The sequence below is a fragment of the Telopea speciosissima genome, chromosome 6 (genome assembly GCF_018873765.1).
Source record: "Telopea speciosissima isolate NSW1024214 ecotype Mountain lineage chromosome 6, Tspe_v1, whole genome shotgun sequence".
In the NCBI taxonomy this organism is placed as follows: domain Eukaryota; kingdom Viridiplantae; phylum Streptophyta; class Magnoliopsida; order Proteales; family Proteaceae; genus Telopea; species Telopea speciosissima.
Window position 1 is genome coordinate 66,523,017 of NC_057921.1, and position 20,792 is coordinate 66,543,808.

Sequence of the window (20,792 nt, forward strand, 5' to 3'; positions counted from 1 at the left end):
GAGGGAATTTTCTGTCTTCGGTTCATCAATCATCATAGAAGTGATCAATTAAGGGGATAATATTCTGGCCGGCGAAGGTTTCTTATCGATAGGGATGGATTCAGTGTCACCATTCATCAGAGAGAGAGAGAGAGAAGATCAGACAACTCTCAGAGGGACCACCAGTCCACTATCGGATGGAACTGGAGGAGATAATTTTCTGTCCACTATCACCTCTTCGACCGTGAAAAGGCATTAATTGCTATATTAAGACATATTGTGGATATATTCAAGGATTTTGTTAGAGATTGGCTTCCAATTAGTGATGGGTTAGAGGGCTTAATTAAGATTTGCCCTAGTAGCAGCTATGCAATTCAGAGGTTCCATCACTCTAGCAATCAAAGCTGCGTGAGGTTGAAATTTATTCTGATTACATCAATCTCGGCTTATCGGTATTTGTGGTATTCGTCTCATAACTTCAGGTACGCTTTAAAGAGAGTAGAGCCCATGAGCTTTTGGATCCCAACTAACTAACTACATGCTACAACAAATAACATTTATCGTGTAACTGTGTGTGATCGATGAGGCTTAATACGTAATGGGAAGAACAAACTCAAAATATACTAATAAGAGCATTGTTCTGGGAAGAATTTTTTAATAGTATTCAGTGGTGATCGACCAGCACTTAACATCATTGGTAGCATTTAGTGATAGGATTGCTTCTAAGCAGATGATTAAATTATTCGGCAGCATTTTCTTTGCTCATTAATTTAGGGAAGGAATTTGCAATTCTAAGTTTCTGATATATCAATGGAAAAGAATTCCATATTGGGTTCTGTTGGTCAAACAACGGTCCAGGGATCAAACCATGGTTCCCTAGGAAAACTAATATACAGAAAAATTAGGGTTTTGCACACTCTGGGTTATCCCATGGTGTCCCATGGTTGCCCCATTAAATTTTAGGATTTTTCATGGTCGCCCATGGAAACCCTGGTGCATCCCTATTAGGGTTTCTCCTTCCCTATTGCGTCCCATAAAATTAATTATCACAATAGGGACGGAGAAATTCTTCTCTAGTCCATCACATGGCAAGAGGGATCCATCCCATACTCGAATGCGCAGTGAAAATTAATCGATTCGAGTTTCTTTCGCATCCCATATATATTAATAATCAATGAACAGAATGAATTAATAAAGAACTGCTAACCTGGTGAGCCTCAAGTGTTGCTCCTCCAATAGACAATGGTTCTTCCTCCAATGAGCGCTCCAAGCAAACAGATCTGAACCTCCAATGGTGCTACCAAGGTTCTACACGCCAATCCTAGATGCCCTCAAAATCCTCAGCACATATCTAGGGGTTCATAAACCCTAACTCTCAAATACAAGTGAGAGAAGCAAGAAGAAGAAGAGAGATCACAAGAGGGAGAGAGAGAAACCAAAAACGTAGGAGAGAGAGTGTCGCTCCAAAAACGTGGAGAGCCTCCTCTTTTGCGTTTTTTGGTCCCCTATTTAGAATAATAGGGTTTAATTAAATCCTAGATAGATTCAATAGAGCCCTAATGAGAGTCTGACTCTCTCTCTCTCAGTCCAGCAGTTCTGTTTAAACTCAAAGTGCTACACAGGTGAAGAAACAGAATCTAATAGGGAAAGTATTAATTAGATTATTTATTTAATTATTAATGGATAATTACAATTAGCACCAAATCCATTAATTAAATAAAGAGCCAATTAAATTAGCAAATTCCAAATAACTCCCTATATGATAATAATTTATCATATACAACCCCCCCGCTAATCAACACCATCATTATGGAATCTATGGCATGTACACATGTACTGCCATACCCCAATCCATAGTACATGTCCATACATGTCCATATAAGAGCGTCTGTGCATCCGATCGGTTCCCGCAAATCTCGATAAAACACTTTATTTGAAATAACTATAAATAATGTATTATTTTATGTAAAATAAATTTTGAAAAACCATTTCCAAAACGGTACTGGATCCAGATTCTGATCCGACCATGGACAGATAGTTTCTATCTTGGTGTTCCCCAATCGGACAGTGGTGACCGTGTTGGATAACTCCTTCACTCACAAAGTGTTCACGCATTCCCAAAACACCGGCTTTGACTCTCTTGAGTCTCAGTCATTGATGAACCAAAGAATGCGATCACACTTTGTAGTGACAGGGTTCCCTCAGGTACAGGGTGTCGGTGATATATGTCTATCCCGTCCTACATCTGGCAGTAATACATGAGGGAATCGACAAAGTAGATTCTTCGCCAATGCACACATCAAACATGTGAGCACTCGCATTCGTACCCTGACATCACATGTCTAGGCATACCCAATGCGACGACCATATGATAAGGGTGCCCAGCCCAAACCCTAGTCGTGACTATCATTTTAAGTATAACTTACGGACACATAATGCTCAAAAAATTTATATCGCATGTGACAATATTAAACTAAAATGTATAAATGTTCAATACAAATGTGAACCGGATTGAACCGAACCGAACCGAACTGGGTTTGATGAACACACACTTGTCTAACAGGTTCATCTCAAACTCCTACTCTAATTTATACAACAAGAGATCTTTTTCTTCTTATTCCTTTTGGTGTAAAATTTTCTTTTCTGTGAGTGAACGCCTTTTTCTTATTCCTTTCTCTGTAAATTATACAGAAACATGGTGGGCTTGGAGTGATTAATGAATGAATGTTTATATAAAAACAGGGCAGCCTTCAACCACAACCCCTTTGGCGGTGGGGCAAGTTGCCAAGGGACAGCCATCCAAGTCGGTTCCCCACCAACTAAGGCTAATGTCTTCCAAGCCCAAGCACAGGTACAGCAACACACCCATGAAGGCAAGCCCTGCGTCCAGTGCCCCTGAAAGCACATAGTTGTGGCGTTGCCACCAGTCCCTTCGATACCTGTACACCACAAACCCAGAGAGGAACCCAACTATGATCCAACTAGTGTAGTTCACTGCCGTCGCTGGTGGCATATACCCCGTCGCACCAATCAAGACTGGCATGTTGATGAGCCGAATCCATTCCTGTTCAGGGAATGCCCTGTGCGCCAACCACACTAGCGCAGGTAAAATGGCTCCTGCTAGGAAGAACCAATTGATGGCCTCGTAGGTGCCCAGCACCCCAAAGATTCTCAGTGGCCCAATTAAGCCCCAGATCACTGAAGCATCGTAGAAGACATGGTCTCCTGGGCATGTCCATATACTGTTCGATGAAGTGTCACAAAGATCAGTGATAGTGTCGATGAGCCACCACGCTGTCCCCAGGTACACAAACCCAGCTATTAGGGTGCCCACCACCTGTGCCATGAACATAGTCCTGGGAGGGATTTTCATGTAGTGCCCAAGCTTGAAGTCTTGCAGGAAGGTCACTGCCTGTGTCATACTTATGTATCCATACACCTTGAAGCACATGTTAGCCACGGGGCGGCCTGGATACAGGTACCCTATAATGTACTCTGTGATGATGTTCAATCCTGGTGTCTGTTTGCAGTTTCACAAACAGTGTAAAGATCATCAAAATGTTACCATACAAATTGTAAAATATTACCAGTACTGAAATTATAGAGAAGAAGAAACCTGGTTTGTGGTGGCAGTGATGATCCCTATGGGGAGGGTGAAGAAGAATGCAAGGAAGCAAGCTAACAGAACCCCCCACCATGGCAACTGAAGTTGGTCATTGTAATACTCACAAGCAAAGATGGTGACGGCAATGTTAGCCATTAAGATGATCACAAACCACCACTCAGGGACTTGTTTGTACCTGCTCATCAACCTCGTGTGTATATCCATAGTCTTCTCTTGGAATGCCGATTTGCTCTGTTCCCATACTTCTCTGCATTTCAAAAAAAAAAAAATTTGCTTTTTTATGCTTCAATAAAATTCAAGAACTCTCTCTCTCTCTCTCTCTCTCCTTAGTTAATCAAGTTAAAGGATACCTTCCATGGAAGAGGGCGACATGGGAGACGGTAGCAGTGAGTGCAGCAAAGCCAACACCATAGGTCATGGCAAAGAAGGTGCTAATGTAAAGAGGGCCATTCTTTTCATAAGCTTCGAGGTCGAGGTGGAAGTTGGAGTCGATGATGCTGGAGATGTTATAGATCTGACCAGTTGAGGTGAAGAGTTCATCAGAGAAGATAGGGAAGGTCTTGGCTTTGTAGACGTTGAGCCAATAGGTGATTGGGGTTAGCACATACAGAACCACGACGAAGCCCACAGCCACGTTGGCAGTGGCAAACCATGGGCTGGCAAGTGGACTTCCAAGATATGAGGAGATGGTGGCCCAATCAATACCAATTGCACCAAGCCCAAGTCCATAGAGACCTGAGCCCAGTTGTTGGGCTAGAACAGAGTTGGGGAATATCCAACAAATCCAAGATAGGGAGGTCACCATGGAGAAGAGGTAGCCAGGTATGACGTAGTAGGCGAAGCTGCAGATAAAGGCGATCATGAAGAACTGAGTTCTCGTTACCCCACCCTTGGGCCTCTCTTCTTTCTCATGTAGGGCCCTGAAAAGGTAAAGTTACCAAAACAACACCATTATGCACTTGCCACCAATGATTGACAAGGTGCAAAGATAGAGTGGGTATTTGATTAAATTTGACACATGCCTAATCCATAAAATACACAACCTGCGAAAACCACGGTCTAGGTCGCTCAAAATGGTAAATTAATTATCCTAACAAGCTTATCTTGATGAATGGTTTATATTTCCTCCTAATTAATTGTTCTTAATAATTGTTTATTTTTTATTCCCCTAATCTCTGGGGTTTCTATACCCAATATTCCAATTTTTTTTTTTTGAACAAAGACATTAGGTCGTTTCACAGTCAATGCTAGAAGATTAGGAAAACCTAGGTAATGGGTTTACAAATGTTGTGTTTTTTATAACATGTGTAGATAATAATTGTTTATTTTTTATTCCCCTAATCTCTTCTTTTGTGTATTATAGATATTTTATTGGAGAATGTTTCTTATTTGGGGTGTAGCCTACGCTAACACCCCCTCCCTCTATCTCCCTCCTCTCCCCCATGAATTGATTTCTCTGCCTCCTATTGATTGAGCCAACATAGGGGGGGTGTTCATTGGCTCTCAAGTCTCTCCTGCCCATGTAGCCTATGCTAATACTCCCCCATATTTATATTTAAAAGTACAAAAATTTATATAAAAATAAGGAAAAAGGTTCACTGAACCGCTAGGGTAGGATACACTAGCACCTCTGTGTCCATCCCTCTCCTTTGAATATAAAATGACCATCCTACCCTCCAATGTAGGATACCATTTTGCCACACCTACTTGGTGCATCCTCTACGCCCGCTTGCTCTGAGAACCCTCTCCCTAAAAACATATCCAAATATATTGATACTTTTGACTTTCTCAACCTATTTTTCAATGTCCATATCAAACTAGATATCTCCTATTTTTTTATTTTTTCTTTTTTGGTAAAAAGTAGATATTGCACTATATTGTTTGCACCTCAAAAATTTCTCGACAATGGTTATTATCGAATCTACAATTAATAGTAACCTTCTCAAACTTTTAAAGCTTGGCCTAACTATTAATAGAATAGTTTAGAGCAATCTCCTTGTGGAAGCTTTGAATCATGAACTAGTCATTTTGATAAATAGATATAATGATTTATTTGGATAAGTAAGCCACATGTTAAATTCTAATAATTACCTCCCATTGAATTTCAAGGGTTTTTGTTTTTCCACCAAAGTTGATTTTTCAATCAAATTTTATAAAATTATTGGGTAAGAGATCATTGATTCATCATGTAGACCTTGCACTAGCACGGGGCTTATAAGAGCGTGCACAAGGGCATCAATACATATAGAATTTTTTATTTCAAGAAGAGTTGGGTAAAAATTTCACGTAGTTCTTGTGTTTGGGCATAAGAGCCACATGATCAAGCAGCGTTTGTGTTCCCAAAATTATATTAACATGTTAGCAAAGTGAAATTAATGTGAAAATTAATCCATTATTATATATTATACCAAGGATTTACCTCATGGTATCAGCTCTTGGGATCAAAACATCATTTTTGTTTTTCAAACAAAAAAAATGGGACTGATCCGTATTGATTAGATATTGACACAGTCGACATATAAAACTGTGGTTATATAGAGATTTTCAGCTTTATTGTATTCCTCGGATTATTATCCTCTTCATTCCTTAGAGCTTGATAGTGCGGTAGTGCTAGGTGGAGATGCCGATACAAGGCAGCTTGGACATCCACTTGTTGACATCTCCACCTAACACTGTCGCACTACCAAACTCAAGGAATTGGAGAGGATAATTTTCCTTTATTCCTCTTCCTCCCCTCACCCATGATTTTGGTAATATCTCTCATTGATTGGTAGATAGAATGGTAGCTCGCGACTCGCTAGCTACCAAATCATGACCCAGTGAGTCACTTCATTCTTTGGACTTACTTCTTAAAAATGGACTAAATCGAACCAAAAGAATATTAAAAAATGGACTAAATCGACCATTTGATAATTTCACTAACTAAGCATCGTTGCTTAACAATCGCCTTTCCCAACTGATTTTCAACGTACGGCCAACGGACGGCAGAGCTCACAGTAGATAAACAGAAGAGAAAAAAAAATGGTTACCTGAATAAGGAGACCTGAACCAGATTCGCCGGCCACCACATAGCTGCCGGTTCCACCAGGTATCGACGGAATATGCCCGCCCAACCAAAACCCAACACCTATTATGTCACCGACCACCACTATTCAAAATTTCGAATCATTACCCATTTCCATTAATTAAATCCCTTATTAACTAGCTAATAAGATTGCAGAAAGAAAGAACTCATAGATGATATAGGTAATTAATTACCTGGGTGGTTATGACGACGATTATGGAAACAAGGAAAGTGAATTTCTCCTTGTAGAATACCTTAACAGCAGTAACGATGTGAATGGCATAAACAGTCCCAGCACCTGAATTAGCAAAAATGGTAATAAGGACATGTTCTTTGACATTAAAAGGCCCTGGGTTGAGAGTGAACTCCCAGCGACTCTCCTTGAAGAAGACCCTGTCAGTAAGAGTGGATGCCATGAGATGGCCCAGGGGAACCACTGCAATCTGAGCCGATATGGCGGTGATGGTGAGTGGCTCTGTTCTGTACCAGAAGAATTGGTTCAGGAACGACAAGAGTACGCATGACAGTGTCCCCAGCACCCACATTCGGAAGGTTAACACAGGCAGAGTTGGGTCGTCAGTCGTTGGTACTGTCAGGGCCACCTGCGGGACAGGTGAGTTTTCCGATTCCGATGACTCGATTGCCGGAGAAGAAGAACTCGCTTTGGCGAAGGAAGAGGATGAGGGACTGTTGTAATCTGCTTTCTCATCTCTGCTCACTGCACAAACTCGGATATTTCAGGGTTTTTTTGGATAAAGGCATAAAACCAAGTCTATAGATTACTGAGAGACAGAGAGGAAATGGAGGAAAACCCACCAAGAGGGGTGGTGATGTCTTCTGGAGATTCCATAGAAGACCAAGTTCTTGTGATATATTCTCCCAGTGATTCTATCTATGCCATTAGATTCTGCAATCAGTGTAAAGTGCAAACAGAGAGACGCAGTATTTAATATAAATGGTATCTGTAATGTTCAATCTATTTGTGAAAAAGAGAGAGAAAGAGAGAGAGAAGGGTGTCTGACAACGATGTTTTAATGGGGCCAACAAAGGTTCCGTCGTGTTCCAACTTCCAAGACTACTGGTGAGTGGTGACTGGAAGTCGAGTCCCACTCCCATCTACCTCGATCTTGCCTTTTCTTTCCCTACCGTTCCGTCCCAACTCACTTTCTAAGGTTAAAATGGAAAATGGGAGTGGACGGGAGGTTGGTGTGCAGGGAATCTTCACGTACGTAAATGCACGTGAACAACTTATAATCATTCAGATGGAATGTATTTTGTAGGAATGTTTCATCTGAATGGTTATGAGTCATTCACATACACTCATGTATGTGAATATTCAACCCCCTCGGGAATGGAGGTTGGGGCACTTGAGCGATTTAGAGAGACCTAGCGTTAATGTATCTGCCTATGGTGTAGCAAGAATTCCTACATCCACATTAATTTACATGGTTTTAGGTATCAAGCCTGGATTGACCGTATCAATTGCTTCGTATAGTATTAGTAGAACATTTATATCAACACTAACCAGTATTTTGTATTGGTCCTAGAATAAAAGAGGGCGAAATGGTCTAAAAAAAATTCTTGGATCAATATCTCCATAGGTAAATGATACAATCTAACTTGATACGATCGATTCGTATCGATATCAACGACAACTGATACCAATGCTGATATTGTGCACTAGAACCGTGGTACTTTGAAATTATCATTTTTTTTGGTGAAATATTTAGAATTATCATTGAACTCATGGATTAGTGAGTTCCATTATCAACTCTTATCCCGATACCAACAAAGGTCTGAAAACTCGGTTTGTTTGCAAATTTGTCTTCAATTATTCAATAACAAGGAACAGATAATTACATTATCATTGGATTTATCAAACACCGAGACTCATCATTAACTATTATTGACGCAGGTCTGAAATACCCTTTCTTGATCAAATAAGAGGATTAGACCTTGTGGCCAATGATGAGTGAAGGGAACTATCTTTGCAAAATTGTCTGTAATATTTTAAACTTCGAGGAAGAGATTATCAATTTTCTTTTTTAACTTCTTGCAAAATATTGTTGGACTGAGTTTTCGGATTTAATCAATTTATTGCGATTAGAAACGGATGGGACAAGTAGGGCAAGGCGGATTTAATACAATACTGCCGTTTTTTTTTTTTGGAATTGGGAGCTTTATATATATATTTTGTATAGAAGAGGGGGAGAGGGACCGAACAGGGGAGGGGATAAAGTACCAACCAGTCTCCTCGAACTCGAGACCTCCTCCTAGTGAGCATGAGCATAAAACGCATCATGGCTCACCAACTAAGCTAGACAGTTGTTGGTAACATTGCCCTTTTTATTATGGCACTCCTGTACTCTGATCTGGTTGAGGAGGACAGATGGACCCATCCCTATTTGCTGAACTTTGATGAAGATGTTTTCATTTTTAGTGTAATGGACGTAATGTATTAACAATCCCAACACGTTACCAAGACTTCTCTGTCTCTCACCCCATAAATGATTCTATACCATTCACTAAAATGTCCCTGTGCCCCTATCAGCCATGACATAACATCTCCTAATTGCTCGGTTGATCCACGAACGGTACTTGTTAGGCCCAGTATTTTTTTAATTAAAAAAAAAAAAGAAAAAATGTTCTCTGTGCTAGAGGCGCAGACTGCGCCCAGGCACATGGGGGTAGGCACAATGACCACCTTACCCCCCTACGTGGCAAACCCATGTGTCTGGGCATAACAAGATAGAAAATTAACTACATCATCCTCAACCCCGTTTGCCTATTTAGTTTCATGATTCTAAATTTTCAAAACCTCTGAAATCTTTAAAAACCTTCAAGATCATTAGCTACTTAAATTTTATTATTAATTAAATAATTGTTTAGGATAAATTTAAATTTTTTTTCCCAAATTTGAATCCATATACTTCGAATTGAATTCAGATTATCCCTAGTTACATCATCGTAGAAATTAAAACAACAAGAAATTGTTAGAAAGTCCCAACGCCACCGAGCTTGATAAACCTGCTTTAACCATCTGCATAGTTCGCTACAGTCCAACACTACTAAAAATCCATAGCTCATAGAAACGTTATAAAATTATGATTTAAATAACACAATAGACACCCATCCACTACTATAAGTAATTTGATCCATGCAGCCATCACAAATAAAGATTAAGCAATCCCCAAATTGTAATTTTTGAGGTAATCATCAAGAGACAAGAAGGCCAAACAGGTTCAAAAGTTTGAACAAGAGTAATTGAAGCAGCAAGGTCAACAACCCACTTATAAATAACATGAATAATTTGAGGCGATAGAGCATAATTTTGGAGAACACATTTACTACAAAATAACAATATAAAATACATAATTAAATAATAATAATAACACTGGAAATTGTTCTCTGTCTGAGAGTATAGCGTACACCAACGTTTGGATGCATCTCTCTCTCCTCCCCCTATGAAATGATATCTTTACTCCTGTTAAAGGAGAGAGAGAGAGAGAAAGAGAGAGACCAAATAGGCATTGGCCACATTCCAGAAAGAGAACAATCCCCTTACCAATAATATAAGGAGAATTATTACCGTCACAAATGTCTTATTTTTTCAAATATTACAAAGCAATCTATTTTGCCACAGGGACAATTGATATGTCAACACCGATGATTAGATAGAGAAATGATCTAGATTAACAACGTGTCAAATTCCATATTTAATCAAATACCCCATATGCATTAGCATACATATCACGCATGTCTACACATGCGAACCAATACTCTAGACTCCAGTATTCAGGACAAGTCCATACAGATATCGGTGCCAATCCTAGGATCTTCCCATTTAATTGACAGGACCAAGCCTAGGTCCTAGTCCTGATTAGTACCGAGACAAGATTGTACCAGTTCTAAACGGTCCTAGGCACTGTAGACAAGGGAGACAAACTTTAATGGTTCCAACCAAGATTATTACATTATTAGCGTGGTGTATCTATGAAATGTAAGACATCCTTTGCTTTAGAAATCGTCTTAGATCAAGAAACCATGATAGAATATCCATTAAACTCCCTAAGATCACGTGTAAGCTTCTCAAAATGACAACTATGAATTAATAATGATCAAATAAACAAATTGATATATGGTTTAGTGCCATCACCGAACAAGTTCATAAAAACAAAACTGAAGGTCCATGAACTGAAACCTCCATAAAAGAAAATACCACCCAAATACATCAAACGATAGCCATAAAACTTGAACAGGAAACATGAAATATAGCCTTTGAAAGGGTACTGGTTCTTAACCAGCATTTAGGTACTTATACCTTAGGGAATCGCATCCTAGAATCTTCATGTTACATTTATTATTTGGTACCAAAATCAGATACTAAATTGTGCCGGTTATTATGGTACCATATGGTGAGGTACTGGGTTTTACCAAGACAACTTTCGGACATATCGGATTTTAGCAAGACAGCTTTTGGACAATTCCCGGTTCATGTCCCCTAATGACACCCTTACTCTACACATTAATGTTCACCCTCCCAACTCTAATTGAGGACAAAAAGTTTATATTTTTAAAAAATAAAATAAAATAAACATAAAATTGCAGGACTCATACTAATCTTGTTTTTCAAAAACACACCCCTTCCATACTGTTACATGGAAAATTCCCCAATAATAATAATAATAAGAATATTATTATTATTATTATTATTATGATTTGTTAATTTTTTTAGTTGGAATTGGCTACTGATTAAAATACAATCGTGTGGATAGAATCCAATTTTGGAACTACTTATGGCGATTTTGCAATTTGAAATTTTGAATTCGTAAATTGTTTTCTAAGAATCCAAATGAATAATACCAACAGATTGAGAATAGCTCCCTTTCATAGATTTCTACAATCAAGTTGTTTCTTATTAGATTCCTAAATTAGGTGGTGGACCCATCCAAGTAAAATATTGAGAAAAATCACATTGAAAAACTCTGGGATCTTACATGTTTCACATACATTACAGACATTACAGACAGACCCATTCAAATTTTCAATTGATCGCTTAAGCTTTTAAGTTGAACGGTATCAGAGTCATCATGCGCATTATGTTTAATAGTGCCTCCTTGTATTATCACCCAAAAAACGAGGGCACACACACGCGCAGGCAAAGTATCAGAATATTGCCATATCATACTTTGTTGTATGATCTGAGCATCTATCGCATTACTTATAGATATTACAAAATGTAATCGAGGAGTGTAATGGTTATTGCTCATAATTTATAGGTTCCATGTATTCATACACTAGCCAAAACGGCACAAATCAATTTAAATAAATATTCCAAGCAGAAATTACTGCCAAATCAAAATAAGTGGATCACACAATCAAATCGTATCATGGAAAAAGGTACTTTGGGTATATATTTAAGTCCACGAGGTTTCTACCAAAAAAGCAAAGTCCACGATGTGGGTTACAAGGATTAAAAACCTGGAATCGAGATGTATCCCAGATCGACTAGTATCAGTCCCGAATCGGTCTGATAAACCTTAACCCTAGTTTCCATTCAGAGATCAATCGGTCAGAATCAGCCTCAATCCACTCTCGATTTTTAAAATACCGGGTAAGAATACAGAAAAACCTTGGATGCTCTATTCTTCTTCGACATTTACATTCTCATTATTATTTAGTTCACGGGGCCTACTACTGCTATTCTATTCGAGTTTAATGGCAAAGTAGTAATTTTTCACTAGTGCTATTCTATTAGGTAGTAATTTTTCAACCCGTCCATTTGCTTGGCCATGTTTCCGAAAATGAAACTCAGAAGAACATAGAAAGCCTTGGCAGACAGTGGACCATAGAGATGGTTCCTAATGAAATCAGTAGCTGGCACTATGGACTACACAGAAACCACCTACAAAATGAACACTAATGTATGGGCTGCAAATAGGGGTCAAGATTTTGCCCTCATCAAGTGCACCTGTATGAACCCTTTGGACTCCCAACTGGTTTGCGAAATGGCCATCCTTGCAAAACCCCTCCCTTGCAACCAATAGCCTTTGAATCCACAAACTTTATGCAATCGTTTAAAATGTATCCATGTCACAGCAAGACAATCAGGGGTAGTATTTGCCTGAATCAGGTTCCAAGATTAAGAGTCCAAGACAACAAAGCCAATCATGTCCACAAAGGTGCTGGCTGGCATAGTCGGTAACGGCCTCAGCTGGTTATAACGGGACTTGGGATTGAATCCCCACCTCCATCAAGGAAGAGAAGGTTGGTGGTTAAAGATGGAGATTAAAATATATATATTTATTTATTTAAAACTCCCCATTTCCACATAGAGGGTACGGGTGAGTTGACATATGTAACATATCAGTGACCCTATGACAACATAACAGTGTCGTATAACATCACAATGGCTTTAAAACATGTTGTTGCATCTCTGGAAAGGCTTTTGCTATTCTTTCAATTCTAAGCAAATGTCATCCCAACAGATATTTTAAAAGATAATTAACATGTCTCCTACTAAAACCCATGGCACCAAATAGCCAATTGGCAACAATATACATTAAAATTCAAGCAAACTGGATGCGAAATCTAGTCTGGTCAGAAATAAGTTCAATAAAAGCGGCAAAATGGACCATTTTTGCTCATTGAGGTTGACCATGTTTCAACCAGGATAAAGATCAATAAATAAAGGGGGATAATGTGCAAATAAGCAGTTATTCAAACGAAAGAAATTCACATCCATGAGGAAAAAAGAGAAGAACAAATTAATCCCTAACAGAGAAAAGGCAGCAACAGATAGAAGAATCTTTTGTAAATCTATTTCCAATATGCCCAGGTAAACAAGGATACCCAAAAAAAACCTTAAAAATTAATCCTAACAGAGAACACTAGATGTAAGAAGTAACAAGTCAATAAGCAAAACAAAATCAAGCTTGATAGAAAAAAAAAAAAAATTTGAGTGGAGGAAAATTTCCAATAAAAGCCAAATATAGAAGAAGAACAATACATAAAATGACATGAATCATACCCATTTTCCTGAACCAAATAAATTTTTTTTTTCATTTTAACTCTCAAGACTCGAAATTCTGATCCCATAACCATTTAAATAAAAAAAACAGCAGAGTTTCAGTCTCAAACTCTAAAAGACTCAAACATATATAGTAGCGCAAGTAAAAAAGCTAGTAGTGCAGCTATCAATATGTTTGCGAAGTCCTAGTCCAAACGGAAACCACAAGCAAAACACTACCAACCGTCCCTCATATTTGGAAACCTCCTGACCCAAGTGGTTCCTACAGTGAAGTGTCCGTTCAACAATTTCTGAGTAAACTTTATTCTGTAACGCAGTTGTAACATCCCTCACAATCGAAACCTCCCTGATTCAAGCGGATCCTACAGAGAATTGCCCGTTCAATGATTTCAGTGTGATTATATTCCGCAGCGCAGTGGTTCAGTAGATTCTACGTCGACGAATAAAAAAGGGTCTGAGCGCATACAAGGTAGCGTTTATCACCTGGAATACGGCACTATTCAACGCCTGCTACGAGGCCCACCACCTGACCTTGGACCAGGATAACGAGCAAATTGTAGCCTTAAATTGGCTGAATCCCGGTCATGCTCATCAAATTTATAACCTGCAAAATCGAATTGGACAGTTTTACCCTGCGCATGTGACTCTTTGAATGGAATAGAAGGCGCATCAAAATGCAAGATGATGCGAGACTCGTTATTATCGAATTAGCTTGCACATAAAACCCATCAAACTTGCCAGAGCACCAGTAGGTCCTAATACACCTGAATTGCAAGTGCTGGCTCCACAATCTGTTTTCTCATCCAAGCCCTCCTTACATCTACGCTAATCACCTGTATCATAACTTTAGCATTCCAGCAAAATGGTGATGGCAGTGTAAAAGCAAGCCTACTGCCTCCTTTAGTGAACTCACAATTATCAAGTTTAAGGTCCTTGGTTCCTACTTCCCTCACAACAATCATGCACTTCCCCACCACCCTTACTGGATTGGCTCATTTCCCATCAGTTTGCTGTTCATATTGTAGTAACACAAATAGTTGAAGAGAAGTGGTGATGCAGATCAAATCAATGGGTCTGCTTGTGGTGGGTAGGCAAAAGTGAATCAGCAAAAATTATGAGAGAGAGAGAGAGAGAGAAGAGAGGAGGAAAAGAGATCGCAGGGGTGGAGAAGGAAGAAAACCAAAATCAATTGTGGGGGAGGGGGAAGAGAGGAGAGATTACAATCTTTACTCAAACAGAATACATATTCAATCAATAATCAAATTGTGAGGGCTCTAAAGCCTTACGACTGTATTTATAAATTATCTTCCAAACTAATTCGGGTCTAAAAAGAAAATAACAACCAAATAAAGGAAATTACCTCCTTGCGCGAGCTAAGGTGGAGTTCCCTAACTATCTAAGAAACTGACATAAAAAAAAGAAATTAAACTGAATCAAATCTAGACTCTAATATGGAGTCTCAGCCTGACGACAAAGACTTAATGACAATAATAAAATAAATAACTGCCTAAAACTACTCCCACACTTGGGCTGAAGATAAGGTTCCTAAAATTTAGGGATCCTATAACTGTCAGCCATACAAAACCCCTTCATGCGCATGCTGTAATACTAATCTAATAAAATACAAGTGGAAAATAGGAATAGTACCCCAACCTTTCTTAACAAGTAAAATAATAATTGAAATAGGAAAGTAAGGGTCTATTTCATAACATTTCTATTCCAAAGGAATATTTCTGAGTCAGATATATATTTTTTTGTTTCTAACCAAATACGTAATTTTACAAGTTAGGATGCTTTTGATAACATGGAAACACTTCTCTCTTTCCTCCTCCTCTCTTCTCTCTCCCATTTCGCACAACCTACCCAGAATTTCCTTTACTAACTTTCACCATAAAATGATAAAATTCAGCTCAACCCACAACCTCACGTGAAAGACCTCACAACTTCCCTAAAACTCCCGTGAACCTCAAGAATCTCTAAAATTACATCAAAATCTTTGGGGGGGGGGGGGGGGGGGGTTTTGTAGAGGTAAGAAACGTCGCCCGTAGAAGAAGAGTGATCCAAAAGCACAGAAATGGCAACCAAAGCGGTAGAAGAGTTTTCCCACACATCCAGCATCCCATCCATTACTCCAACCTCCTCGAGGTTCTTCAAGTTCAACCAGAGCAAGGAATCGAGAAATGCAGATATAGAACCAAAGTTCAAGCTTTCAGGGTCAAATCCGACATTTAGGGTTCTGACAATCGAATTGGGAAGAACGTCACGGATACCAGTGTTTAGAGTGCGAGCTCGTTCAGAAGGAAAACAAGAGCAGCCCGAGATTCTTCTAGGGTTAGAAATCTTGAGGAATCATAGAGACCGGTTGCTTCCTAGGTAGCTATATCAGAGGGCGGGTGGATTTGTAGAGGGCAGGGACAGGGTGGAGTTGAAGGCATGGGATGGGGTGGGGCTGGGCGAGTGGAAAGGGGGGAGACAAGAGAGACGAGAGATTGAGTCTTTTTGTATTCTTTCAATAGTGTTTCTGGAACACAGAAACATTTAAATTTGTTTCTGTGTTTCTCAATATTGGTGTTCCAAATGCCCATTTCATTACAAACGAATAGAAAATGAACTGGCGTTACGAAATATGTTTCTGTTCTGATATTGTTCAATGGAACAAAAAAAACACAGAAATATTCCAAAAGAACATTACCAAACAGAGCCTAAGAGCGCTAAACAACTACACTATCCTGGTTTTTAGGAAAACAGAAAACTCCACATGCAAGCGCTGGTTTGGGTTCAAAATCTGGTTCAATAATGAACCAAAACAAACCCAAATTGAATCACACCAACCCTTTTTTGGTAATCATACAAACCACAAGTCAATCCCAAAAGATTAACCAAACCACACAAACCTTGGTCCTGCATTAAGCGGACCTAGATGAACATAGGATGGAATAGGGTTGTAAAAAGGGGAGGGGAGTGGATTGGAAGGTGGCAATAAGGTAAGAAGAAGTCAAGGTTCAAAAACCTTAATTTTATGTTTCCCTCAATAACCTTCTATACAATATATCATGGACATACCAGCTGATCTCCCGATATGCAGAATCGTACTGGCCACTCACTAGTACTAAATAAAAGAAACTCTGATCTCACTGCTACCATGTATTCATGTATTCAGAGCTGCCATCGTAATTTCACCATTATGGCCTGCTAATGTGACAATCCCTACTTCAGCAACATCGTCTTAACTTTAAAGGAGAAACAACCATCAAGTAATAAAAAATAAATAGTAAGAAGTGTCATACCGTGGGGTTGAGAGACAAAAAATTCACAAAAGTAGTACTAATAAACAAAAAAGAACAGTAGATTTTCTAAAGCCAAATATAGCACCAAAGCTTTCTATCACATCAGACATTAACAGAATAAAACAACAGTTGCTGCTAGATTGAAAACAAGAGACATGAGGGATAAACAGAAAAATAGACATGTGATTACATACGGAGCTAAGATTTTCAGAACTTATAGGAAGTAAGAAAAGCATGCCATGTTCACCTTGCAAGGCATCCAATGCAGTCGCCGCCTGGGCTGGAGTTGAAAAATCAACAAAGCAGAGGACAAGTGGTTCTCCTCCAGGCTGAAAAAATAGAAGTATGTAAGCAATATACCAAAGACTGCAGAATAAATGTTCAATATAGAGGAACAATAAATTTACATGTCTAGATTCCTTGCTGACGAGTCTCACTTCTCTAAATCCTACAAAAGGACGAAAAATATCTGCAAATCCGAGTGAAGGAGCAATAACAGAAGACGAAACAAGAAGAATTAAGTGCAAAAACAGTAGACAGAGAGAGAGAGATAGAGATTAGGTTGTCAATAGAAGGATACGGGAAACTTCCCTGCGTGTACAGTTTGCAGGTAAGCCCTCCACAAAAAGAGTGTTTGAAGCATCTGGGGGAAGAGGCATTTCAGGTCTTCCACCACCAAACCCCATGTTCCGGCTTTTTCCAGCCAAACCTGGTTCAATGCCCCCCACTGGGGGGAGAGGCATTTCAGGTCTTCCACCACCGAAACCCATGTTCCGGCCTTTTCCAGCCATGCCTGGCTCAATGCCCCCAACTGACATCATGCGCGGATCATCAACAGGATGTCCAGTCATTCCTGCACTCATTGGTCGACCCGATTCTCCACCACCGTAAGATGACATTTGCTGAAAAAAAATTCACTGAAACTGTTAGCCCCTTACATAATATTAGATACAAAATGACAGATCAGAAGTACAAAATGTATAATATTTGTGAGCAACATATACCGATTGGCGCAGATAACGATCATAAGATGCTCCAATGGATTCAGTGTCTCTCGTAGCACGGGGTGCACCTCTTTCATCATCACGAGGAAAATAACTGGGAAATTCATGACCACCAGGGATATCTGCACGTTCCATGGATGCAATTCAGCATACCGGGAGAATTAAAAAACTTGTGCACAGACACAGAGATAGTTGTTTTTATTTATTATTTTTTATTTTTTATTTTATTATTATTTTTTTTTGGGGGGGGGGGTGGAGGGAAAGAGATAAAGATGGCAAGCATCAATAAAAATATGCATCTATGAAGAATTGAAGATGTGAACCAAAATGTGTAAGATATATAAATGCCCTAACACGAGGTAGTGAATAGATACAAATGAAAATTTCATCAATGCACTGCAACAAGTAAACCTAATAGACATTGTCAAATCCTTTCAATATCCATAAACCCAATATATTAGTTAGGAACAGCCAGAAACTGGACCTAACTCCAAATTAAGTGAACAAAAGCTTCAAAAATGCAGTAAAACAACAGGGGAAACGAGCTACTGAAATGGACAATGATGCAGACCGTGACTAACAAAAGACAAACTTGAGAGGACCTCCATAAGAGTTAAACCACAAAAAAACATTTGAAGAAACCCTCTTAGCAACCATGGAGACCAATAAGTGCACCAGACAACTTAGAAGTCTAGTACCAAAGCTTTAACTTCCAATTAAAACATAACCCTAACACCCTTCAGAACGGGAAAACGAATTCGGAATATAAGTATCGTGTTTATCTATCCTCGTTCACCGTACTGACCAACTAGGAAATCCATTAATGAATACGGTACGAAAGAAAAGAACAGATTTTGAAATTTTAACCAGCCAAATACCCTAACTAAGAAAGTACACAACGCAAGCAATGAACTGTCAACTAGAAAGACAACGGGATCCACAATTCTAAGGAGCTAAAAACATAGTATGAAGGAAAAAAAAGGAAAATGAAAAGAAAGAAAGGGAGATTTCCAACAACAAAAATATTAATGTTTCACAGGCCACTGGAGACTCAAAAAGAGAGCATCCAAAAGTTTCAATTTTTGAAACCCTAGCGCACCCAATTTGGGGGGGGATCACAAATTAAAGTACCTCGATCTGAAACGCATCTCCAGTATGGAAGAAAGTCTAAAACTAATCTATAAATGGAAGATAAGTGCAGAGAAGGCTACCGTAGTCGGAGCGAGAACGTTTTCCGGCGAGGGAAGGCATAGGAGCCTGCCTTGCGTCTCCATACCTCCAATAGCCGTCCGCCATTGCCAATAACGGTGAAAAAATAGCGGATTATAAAAGCAAAAAAGAAAAATAAGAACAGCAAACAAGTTAGCCGGACGTTAAAAGAAATTCCAAGAGGCCCTCGCAGCCGAAGTTCTCAGAGAAACCACACCAGCACACAAGCGCACAACTCGTAGGAGGTGGGACGAGCGAAACGTGAATAGAGTATTACTATTGAGCACTTATATGGTTTTTGGTTCTGGTTCGTCAGAAACGATAACCTAAGGGCAAGGGTTGTCAAATGATCGACCCGGTCTGATTTGGGTTGGATTGAACCGATTTTGGTCTTGTAATGGGTGAAACCGAAATCCGTCTGATAAGAGAAGGCTTTCGGTTTTATTGTTTAGATGTCAGGTTTGGTTTAGTTTAGTTGGTCTGGACAGTTTGGTTTTCAGCAGTTTTCATCACATCTCAAACCGAAGCTGGCCCGATAAAGAATTAGTATAGTCCGGTTTTTTCCCGTTTAGGTTTAATCAATTTGACCGGTTCATTTAGGGTTTGACATCCTTACCATAACCTTCTTTTGAGCCTTTCCTATCCTTACCTACCCTAGCCATGACTGTTGAGAGGATGTGATGCAAGTGCACTCCCACTAATAGACCCAAATCCGTTTGACAATCCAAACCAAGATGAATTAGATCCCATACTTGTACTAGTTCAAGTAGGATATTTAGGATTTATTTTAATTTTGCTTAAGATATGTAATCTTTTATTTTGGGTAATTATTAGACATGTAATGAAACTTTTAATTAGAGTTTTATTGAATTTCTATTTTTATTAGTCTAAGTTTTAGGAAGTAATTAGGAGTCTTTATTTGCTGGGTTTTATAAATATACGTGTAACCCAACGATGGGAGTAGATTTGATAATAAAAAATAAGTTGATTATTTGGATTGAAGTCTGCGTGGTTGTGCGTGTGCACTGTTCTTCACCCCCTCCCTTTATTCTTCCTATGCGATGCATTGTGTCCTCTGTAATTCTCATATTCTTCTCCTCCTAAGTGACCCTCCACCAATTTGGTATCAGAGCCGAACATATCCATCTCCTTCCTTCTTCCTCCCTAATGTTTTCTCTTATCGAATCTTCCCCTAAGACCAACAGTCTGTTCAACGTTACATCCTAATCCCAACGCTATCACCATCCCATCCATCCCTTCAAATCCCATCATAAACCCTCTCTTTTAAGGGTGTCAAAACCTAGCCCGAACCATTAAGATCGATCGAAACCGATCGAAAAAACCCGGATTGAACCGAACCGATCCTTATTGGATTGGTTTTGGACTGTGGTATTGCAAGACCGACTGAAAACCGGACCACACCGGATCGACTGATAATAAATCGAAAACCAAATTGAACGGAATGAAACCGATAAAAAAACATAGAATATAAGGTTATGAATAGTTGGATTGATTACCCATTGATTTCAATATTAGTGAGCAAGTTTCTGATTGTAAGAAGAGAGAGGGGGGGGGGGAAAGGAGAGAAGAAGAG

General features: G+C 39.2%; 4 protein-coding genes across 5 annotated transcripts in view; all 4 read right to left on the minus strand.

The window, feature by feature from the left end:
• The window catches only part of LOC122664918, a 23,394-nt gene extending 22,578 nt beyond the window's left edge, over nt 1–816 (minus strand). The window contains exons 1-2 of the mRNA XM_043860953.1: nt 813–816; nt 605–620 (exon numbers count right to left, since the gene is read on the minus strand). The gene's annotated coding sequence lies outside the window, so the exon portion shown is untranslated. The remainder of the gene's footprint in view (nt 1–604; nt 621–812) is intronic.
• LOC122664916 (oligopeptide transporter 7-like) overlaps nt 1–7,382 on the minus strand; it is an 18,774-nt gene extending 11,392 nt beyond the window's left edge. The window contains 2 exon segments of the mRNA XM_043860949.1: nt 6,634–6,731; nt 6,863–7,382. Of these exon segments, the coding sequence (XP_043716884.1) occupies nt 6,634–6,731; nt 6,863–7,213 (449 nt within the window). The 5' untranslated portion in view covers nt 7,214–7,382.
• LOC122664919 (oligopeptide transporter 7-like) overlaps nt 1–11,313 on the minus strand; it is a 16,082-nt gene extending 4,769 nt beyond the window's left edge. The window contains exon 1 of the mRNA XM_043860954.1: nt 11,310–11,313. The gene's annotated coding sequence lies outside the window, so the exon portion shown is untranslated. The remainder of the gene's footprint in view (nt 1–11,309) is intronic.
• A 2,333-nt stretch (nt 11,314–13,646) lies between these two features.
• LOC122664917 (RNA-binding protein 1-like) lies at nt 13,647–19,363 on the minus strand. Of its 2 annotated transcripts, none has more exons than XM_043860950.1 (7): nt 19,201–19,363; nt 17,990–18,111; nt 17,566–17,887; nt 17,393–17,454; nt 17,233–17,314; nt 14,182–14,302; nt 13,647–14,060 (listed from the first exon to the last, which is right to left on the minus strand). In XM_043860950.1, the coding sequence occupies exons 1-6, from the start codon at nt 19,283–19,285 to the stop codon at nt 14,199–14,201; spliced, it is 777 nt and encodes a 258-aa protein (XP_043716885.1). In that variant the 5' UTR covers nt 19,286–19,363; the 3' UTR covers nt 13,647–14,060; nt 14,182–14,198. The 2 variants fall into 2 exon arrangements, with proteins under 2 accessions (XP_043716885.1, XP_043716887.1); XM_043860952.1 differs by having other exon boundaries at nt 14,165–14,302.
• Between the last annotated feature and the right edge of the window lie 1,429 nt (nt 19,364–20,792).

Bases quoted from the DNA above. Each gene is read 5' to 3' on its own strand.
- LOC122664917 (XM_043860950.1), bottom strand. From the start codon at position 19,285: ATGGCGGACGGCTATTGGAGGTATGGAGACGCAAGGCAGGCTCCTATG. The intron at 17,455-17,565 runs GTATCCTTCTAT...TCGGATTTGCAG, and splicing joins TACACGCAGGGAAGTTTCCC to ATATTTTTCGTCCTTTTGTA. The intron at 17,315-17,392 runs GTAAATTTATTG...CTATTTTTTCAG, and splicing joins TCAGCAAGGAATCTAGACAT to CCTGGAGGAGAACCACTTGT.